At 47.9% G+C, this 8,799-nt stretch overlaps 1 protein-coding gene across 1 annotated transcript; it reads left to right on the top strand.

Annotated features, from left to right (window-relative positions):
- Window positions 1-3,724: 3,724 nt before the first annotated feature.
- On the top strand, window positions 3,725-7,097 carry LOC119163777 (thialysine N-epsilon-acetyltransferase). The gene is made up of 3 exons (XM_037415849.2): window positions 3,725-3,972; window positions 5,226-5,486; window positions 6,856-7,097. The coding sequence occupies exons 1-2, from the start codon at window positions 3,757-3,759 to the stop codon at window positions 5,469-5,471; spliced, it is 462 nt and encodes a 153-aa protein (XP_037271746.2). The 5' UTR covers window positions 3,725-3,756; the 3' UTR covers window positions 5,472-5,486; window positions 6,856-7,097.
- The last annotated feature ends 1,702 nt before the right edge of the window (window positions 7,098-8,799 follow it).

Raw genomic sequence — 8,799 nt, 5'->3', positions numbered from 1 at the left:
TTCGTACACAGGAGCGATTTTACTGGCCACGCATGCGCCAGTCAGTTGAGCAGTACGTGGCCAGTTGCACTCAATGCCAGACGCACAAATCAGTCACGACTGCTCCGGCTGGACTTCTACAGCCTGTGACGCCTCCCAGCACTCCCTTTGAGCAAGTTGGCATTGACCTCGTGGGCCCTTTTCCACGCTCGGCAAAAGGCAACCGTTGGATTGTAGTGTGCGCCGATTACCTGACCCGCTACTGCGAAACGGCCGCCCTGCCATCTGCGACTGCTGGCGAAGTATCCTCCTTTCTCCTGCACTCTATCATACTGCGCCACGGACCTCCTCGCGTCATAATAAGCGACCGCGGCCGTCAGTTTACGGCAGACGTTGTTGAGGAACTGCTCCGTATGTGTGGCTCGGAACTTCGTCATTCGACACCTTACCATCCACAGACGAATGGCCTTACTGAACGAACGAACCGGACACTGGTGAATATGCTTTCAATGTACGTGGCGTCCAATCACAAGAACTGGGACGACGTCTTACCGTTCATCACGTATGCCTTCAACACTGCCCAACACGAAACCACCGGCCACAGCCCTTTCTTCCTTCTTTACGTTCGACCCCCTCGTTATACCCTGGACACTATCTTTTCGTTTTATGACAATGACGATCCTTCATTAGCTGAAACACTATGCCTTGCAGAAGAAACTCGGCGTCTTGCCCGCCTGCGTACTATAGCATCGCAAGACCGCTCAAAGCTCCGCTACGACAGCAAACACCGCCACGTCACATATGAACCGGGAGACCTTGTAATGGTGTGGAAGCCTATCCGCAAGCGTGGCTTGTCCACAAAACTTCTCGCCCACTACACTGGCCCATTCGTTGTCCTTGAGCGCCTCAGTGCAGTAGATTATAAAATAGCACGACTGACAGCTAGTGGGAGACGATCAACCAAGACCGAGGTTACCCATGTGGCTCGCCTCAAAGCTTTTAGACTGCGGGACGATGCATGAAACGCGCGGTGCGCTTCGTCTGCGAAGGGGGAAATATTACGACGTGTATGTGCCGGATTGATAAGAGGGAATAGAAGTGTGGACTTGGGAAGAAGAAGATCTCTCGCCAGTTTTATCCGGTGCGGCCTCGCCATCCCAGCTTCCGTTCAATAAACTCCCGTACCCCTACTTCAGGCGTAACAATATGATTGGAAACAAGGTTCCGCAATCTTCTTCCTCTTACTTAGACGGAAGGCGTGAAATAGCATGGTTTAACCGTGATATTGATAACACTGCGTTTCATATATCTGACCATTTAATCTTGCACTTGTTAAGCACACATTAGGATAAACACATCGTGATACACAACATGATTGAAATATATGCACACTAGTGTCATCAACAAAAAAAAAAAGAACTATATCTCACATATTCGAACATGCTGTCAGGTAGAAAAATGTTTGTTATGACAGATACGAGCCTGTGGAACAACTTTGCGGTTAACCATGGATCATGTAGTTCTTTTCGAAAATTTGACATTTCAACAAATGCTGGCTCAATAATTTACCCGAAAATATTAAAAACGTAGATTTTTTTGCACTTATGACTAGAGTCTGCAGACATGAAGATCAAGAGTGTTGAATTTTGCCGCTAAATCAGGAAGAGATCTGTTTTCAAGGTGTTTTTTTTTTCTCCATGATAAATCCGCAGCTGGCGCGACAGGTGCACGAGAACGTCCACTCAAGGATATAGAAGATGAAATTTCTTCGAGTAATTGGTGCTTAAATAAAACGCGCATTGATTGATTGAATAATTGATCGATTGAAGACCACAGACAATGTGGCAGTCTTCTAGTCATCAACTGATCACGCCTTTCATGCGCGCCTAACTTATACCAATACCGATGTTAAAAATAGCCCATAATAAGCCGCACGCCATATATCTCGTCAGGACAAAGAGAGAAAAAAAAAACCGACATTCCTGTTTCACGGCCGGTTAGACGTTTACTGAAATAATTTTTTTTAAACACGAAAGTGTTTTATAAAGGGGTCCACAATGGCTCCGCTGTACTATCGTCATGGATATTACGTAAAATGTGTACTAACAGATTACAAAGAAAAATTAAAGAATGACAATATGTGGGTGATTCTAGAGAGGAGATGGACTCTGGCAGGAATGTTAGCCCGCCCCGCCACGGTGGTCTAGTGGCTAAGGTACTCGGCTGCTGACCCGCAGGTCGCGGGTTCGCATCCCGGCTGTGGCGGCTGCATTTCCGATGGAGGCGGAAATGTCGTGGGCCCGTGTACTCATATTTGGGTGCACGTTAAAGAACCCCAGGTGGTCGAAATTTCCGGAGCCCTCCACTACGGCGTCTCTCATAATCATATGGTGGTTTTGGGACGTTAAACCCCACATATCAATCAATCAATCAGGAATGTTAGCCCATTACATCGTTAGAAAGACGTAAGACTGTGCGTGTACTATAAAAATCAACTTTTATTTCGAGTTATTCGCAGGCGTTCTCAAACGCACAATGGCGACACACACGCCTGCAGATGTAGCTGACAAATGACGACCGTTTCGGCTCCCCGTGTAAGGTAGGCCATTGCATTATTATAAAGACGTAGGACTGTGCGTATATTAAACAAATCAAGTTTTATTTTGTTGTTCTTGTTTGCAAAGGTGCTTTATGGTCGGCGAAGTGGTGGATCGGTGATGGAGCGTAGCGGGATGTTTGCAAGGACGAAGTAGTGGGCCTTTTGCAAAGGTGGTTACGAACCGGTCACAGAGGAAGTACCGACCCGCGGCTTTGGGAGCTTCGCCCCTAAAAACCAGAAACAACGAGTCTGCCGCACGGCGTCAAACAAGCAACCTCTCGATTCGAAGCGCGCGGCACTAACCACTACGCCATGAAGTTTACGTTGTCGAGGAAGCTAACGGCAATTAGTTTATTTACACAATACACCATTTGGCGTCCCCAAAGCTCCGGAACGTTAGCGCGTTTTCTTTATTCATAACGAGATGGCACGACGGGCTCGCATTGGGCGGGCTCTAAAGGTCACCATCTTCCCGGAGCGTGGTCTTTTTCTGCACGCGTGCTTATCAGACTCGAGTAATTCGGGAGAAGACAAAGGTGACTTCGCTCGCTGCCGTGGCCGCGTTTATGAAAATAGCGCGTTGCTGACACACGACGAAGTAAGAATTGTGAAAGTTACTCGCGTTCGTCTTGCGTATACTTGTGCGCTCGTTTCGTGCGTCTTTCTGTTTGAACAGCGCGCTTCAAGTGTCGAGCTGTCACAGTTGTTAGTCCGCGCTCGTCCTGTGTATGCTAATTTCGTGCGTGCTTTCTGCTTGAGGTGTGCTCTGCAAATTTCGAGCTGCTTGGCGTTCTTCCCGCGACTTTGCAGTTTGTTGCTGTTTCTGAAACAATGCACAATAAGCACTCAACTACCTCTGCGAAGACGCGTTTCACTTTCGTGTTATACAGATTCCTAGATAGGGGGATCAGCCACGTTTTCCTAGCGACAATTGAGTCATTTTTTAAGTTGGCTTTTCGTTATATTTGGGGGTTTCCAGGCCACTTCATCCGCAAATTTCGTGGTTTATTTGTCAGATATCTCCATCACGTTTGCATGACAAAAGGAGTCGCTCAATGTCGCCACCTAACGTGACACGTAGGACTTCCGTCTTAATGATTAACGCCGACAGCGCGCCTCAGAAACGTGCCATCGGTTGCGAGCGCGTGAGGTGAAGGAGGAAGAAGATCAAGCGCAGCATGGAAGGCGGCGGCGGCGGCAGCAGCTCCGAGGGCGCTCAGGCCAAGGCGCCAGCCGAGGGCTCCCCCGCCCTGCAGGAGGAGTCGGCCGTACGCAAGGCCGAGCCCCAAGACTGCGCCACCATACTGCGCTTCGTGCACGCCCTGGCACACTTCCACAAGATGCCCGACGCCGTGTACATCGACCTGCAGCAGCTCGAGCATGCCATGTTCAAGGTATACGCACGTGCATACGAATTATGAATTGCGACGCGTTGCCTGTGGTCAAAGCGGTGCCAGCACTACCCGGTGGTGGCGATATAGGAAGCATTCAGTGACGTGAACATATGATAGGACTTCTTTCGAAGGTCTTATTGGTGCCTACTGATAAAAGTTACTAAGGGCAACGGAGCACGTGACACTTAAGAATGCATTTACAGGGGGCAGTACTAGTCATATTGAGTGCCACTGCACGCAGATACGTTCCTGTGCTGTATATGCTCGGCATGCGGTCCCAAAAGAGCCGATAAGAAAGGAGCACACCTGTGACCTATGTGCTTCAATCACGCAACAACGTGGCTGCAAAAAGTGACGGGCTTAACGTCTCCCTATTTGGCTGCGCGTTAATTTTTCAGACACATGAGTGTTTGCTGACGTATGTGCAATGAACGCTTTATGTGCGTTTTTGCACAGTGGTTTCGATGAGGTAAGACATGCTAAACTCAAACCACGTATTCAGAAACTTCATGCAATCTGTGAAGATCACTTATAATTTTGTGACCAGGTTTTTCCGCAACAATGAACGCGTTCTAAAAGCGGCAATCCTTATGTGAGGCTTGTTTCCTGCGGCTGGCGCAAGTCGCGCGGCGAATTGGCACACCTCTTAGCCGACAACATACGCACGAACGGGAACTGAGCTTATTTTACTGGGCCAGGACTATGCTTTAGTCATGTGTGAGGAGACGTAAATTTTGCGTGGAAACGGTGTAAGTCGCACACGCAGGGGCGAACATCACTCGCCTCACTTATTGTCACCATTCGCAAGTGGCAGCGTTACGACGGACGACGGTCCTGGCAGGCGCAACATATCATCTTTCTGAGTTGGTTGACCAATCAAACGGTCAATCAATCAATCAATCAATTATTTAATTGTATATTTGAATGGATAATTATAAATAATTATTTTCATTAAATAATCAATTACTTAATCAAACATGCAATATTAGACATTGCATCAGTAGAGCATTTCGACACACTCATCAATTATAAATATTGGTGGCACAATAGATAGACCAATACATCAAACCAATAAATCAGTAGGTTAGTAAACCATAGGTAGAATGTAATTATTTACACTCATTATTAACCGATATGTGAAATTTTCAACAATTTACGAATAGTGTAAGCCGACGCACTCATCACATGGAAGCCGATTGGAAAAAGAGAAATGACACGTGCAGCTGAAAATCCAGTTCGCGGTGCATTCGCAGAGCAACCCTCGCCAGCTGTGGGCCTTCATGGCGACCATCCGGCGTCGCGACGCCACCAAGGCACTCGTGGCGGCCGAAGAGGCACCCGCCGGCATGGTGACCTTCCACTACCGCTACTCGGCCGCTCTGGGCGGTCGCGTTCTCTACGTCGAGGACCTGATCGTCTCGGAGGAGCACCGCGGCCGCGGCCTGGGCGTCGCCCTTGCTCGCGCCGCCTGCGAGCAGGCGCTGCACGACTGCTGCTGAGCCGTGCAGTTCAAGGCAAGTCGCGGCTCAACTGTCGACGCGGTTCTTCGCTTATCTGTGGACAAGCACCCGCTTGGCGGGGCTTGCGACATTGCACAAATATAGTTCAAATCTGCTGGTGCAACTTTCTGTAAAACATGAAAAGTAATAGTTTTCTAACCGTAATTTCACTATATAGGAAGCTTCTCGAGCACTCACTTCCTTCCTTCTCTAGTACAGCAATGTTAATTTTATTTGACCCAGCAGTAGGGTCAAATAAATAATATTTATTTATTTGTTTGTTTGTTTAGTTAAAGGTACCTTACACACCCCCAGGTGTATTACCCAAGTGGGGCACTTCAATTAAAATGTCAGAACATGTACATTAATTAGAAGACAAGAAGATGGTTTACAAATATTTTCGTGGTGCCGGGACGTGGTAGCAGGTACCAGCTGGCGTGTCCTAGCTGAACTAGGACACGCCAGCTGAACTGTTTGGCTGAACTTGTGGCAGGGAAACAAGAAAGCCAATTTAGAGCAATACACACTGCACACACCGCTGGCGGCAAACAGAGCGTCGGTCGTCGATGAACTGCCCCGCCGCGGTGGTCTAGTGGCTAAGGTACTCAACTGCTGACCCGTAGGTCGCGGGTTCGAATCCCGTCTGCGGCTACTGCGTTTCCGATGGAGGCGGAAATGTTGTAGGTCCGTGTGCTCAGATTTGGGCGCACGTTAAAGAACCCCAGGTGGTCAAAATTTCCGGAGTCCACCACTACGGCGTCTCTCATAATCATATAGTGGTTTTGGGACGTTAAACCCCACATATCAATCATCAATCGTCGATGAACTGACAAGCGGTCAAGCGCCTCAGCTTTTATACGCCTATAATCAAAGATTCCAACGTTATAGCTATTGGCCAGGTAAGTTCCAGAACGAACTCTGCATTCGCGTTGTGCCCGTTATTTCATCGGAAGGTTCAAAGATTGCCTATATAGTTTCCAGTCCATCTGGTGCAAGGCCACAGTTTCCGCGTAATGGGGCGGTAACATGGAACTAGGTAGGAGCACGTGTGGCGATATGTACAAAAAATGAGGATGACAAATTGTTAGTATAAATTAATATCACGTTACACCATACACAAACACACACACACACAAAAAGCGAAAAGGCACGAAAAATTGTCACTATGGAGCTCGACTGCTCATTATATAATAAAATTTACCCAGGAAAATGCGCACATTGTAATTACAGAACGAACACAAAATAACTCAAGAATATTACGAACGAATATTTCACGTTAAACGGTTGCATATGAATACGAAAACAGCGGAGTTTGGATGCTGTGCTAGTCTTCAGAATGTTTGCATAGCTGTCAAATAATAGAGGTGACATCGCCGCACCGCAGGTGCACAAGGACAACAAGGGAGCCCAGCGGCTGTACTTGAAGAACGGCGCGGTGGATCAGAGCGAAGCGGGGGACGTGCGTCTCTTCTACTTCGACCGGGACAGCCGCTTCCCGCATTCCGAGGAGAAGGATAAAGCCCACTGAAGCCCTCTCGGGGACGCTGCCGACCGCGGTTATCATCTAATGCACAATACAAGCCTCCTGAATACAAAATTAAAAGCTTAACAACGCAACCCGGAAGACGTGGTGAAGTACTCGTGTCGTTTGTCTACCTTTGCTTTAGAACAATTTCACAGTGAAGCTGTAAATGGAGAATTTGAGCATATGCGTCATCCGCATGCAAAAACACGTGTGTTTATGGGAGCGGGCCAACAACTACTATTCGACACTGGTCTAACAAAAATGAAGTCCATCACGGGCGAAATTGTGTGTGCCTCGTAAATTAGCTGCAACACCCTGCTAAGTAAATAGCATGCAGGATTTGCATCTGTTACTTCTTGCTCGCAACCTCGTAAGTTGGTCTCGTGGGTTTGTTTCTCCTCAGTGTTAGGCATACTGCAGCGCTGCACTCTTTACAGGCAGCGAGTGAGTTGGGTTCTTGGAAGAATTGACAGAAAGTTGGGTGAGTTGGTACTGATCCACCGAGGTACTTCAGCAGTGAGAAAAACAAAATGCACAATAAATAGACAAAAAGAGCGCTCACTTCAGACCAATGGTTTACTTACAAAAGCGGTCAGATTTTACCGTACTTTAAAAGGCAACAGCAACAGGGAAACGCATGTGTGCACATCACACTAAGTAAACTGTCAGCTGAAAGAAAACAATAAAAAAGCTACCTGTTGCACATAAGGCTTACGAAACTAAGGTGCGAAAATTCCTGACAAAAAAAAATGCGGCAGATCCCAAGTACCATAAGACTCAATATCATGCGAAGCATGTGGAGGGAATGTGATGGTGGTGGTTTTTTTTTTTTTTGATTAATCGAAACGTTACAAAATGACACTGAACTTATGTACAGATGTTATACGCACAGAATTGTTTGTTGAACAGAAGCACATGTTTTATATAACTAGTTGTTTACAGCTGTGAAGCAATGCCAAGAACAACATGGGTATTACCCACACCAGAAGCGGTAAGCTGAAATGATGTAGTGCTTGGGCTTGCGAGGATGGTATCCCAGGATAGTGCTAAGTAGACCAAGGCTTCAGTGGATTGCGCTTAACTACGAAGATCACCGGTCAAGCACTTCGTACAAATCGTTAGCCAGCGAAAGCTGAAACGTACGGCTCCGGAGCTTAGCAGTGGGTTCAACCCGACTCTGCAGTGAAGCCTTACACAATTGTTGGTTGCAGAGCTTCTTAATGAGGTTGGACACACGCTTGGCTTGAGTTTACCACTATGTTGTTTTCATATGCCACACATTGTGCTTCACATTATCACGCTCATGGAGGACTGTAATGAGTGGCTAAGTGTGTTTCGCAGTGCGTCAATCACAGTGGTTGTTCTCGAACCACAGGTGGTCACAAGCGTCACAGTCGAAGCCAAAGGACCGCTAGGGAAACTCCCGCCGAAACCGGGGCGGACGCGCACCCGCAATCATCACGTTGAGGCTGTCTGGCTCGCAACGGTGTGACTTGCAAGAGTTTGACATAGTGAGTTAAATCGGCGGCGTGGTTTGCAGGATGCGCCAGCCTCCGGCGCTTACAATCCCGTCCACGATTTCACGTGGCTTGGAAGGCTGCCGGATCATCGGTACGCAGTTGCTACCGGCCCTCAGCCTCCCGGGTCTGTTTTTGTGACCGGACTGCACCCGAATGCGAGGTGTCGGCGCTCTTCTAGAGTTGTCCGTGGCTTACCCGTGTGAAAAGTTTCAGTTGGAAATAATGCACACGTGCTCGGCGCCCTGGCTGTGACGGAATGGACGACGTCAATCATGACGGAGCC

Source organism: Rhipicephalus microplus, chromosome 3, assembly GCF_043290135.1.
Source record: "Rhipicephalus microplus isolate Deutch F79 chromosome 3, USDA_Rmic, whole genome shotgun sequence".
In the NCBI taxonomy this organism is placed as follows: Eukaryota; Metazoa; Arthropoda; class Arachnida; order Ixodida; family Ixodidae; genus Rhipicephalus; species Rhipicephalus microplus.
The sequence above is the reverse complement of the archived record's forward strand: the minus strand, read 5'-3'. Positions and strand labels throughout refer to the sequence as shown.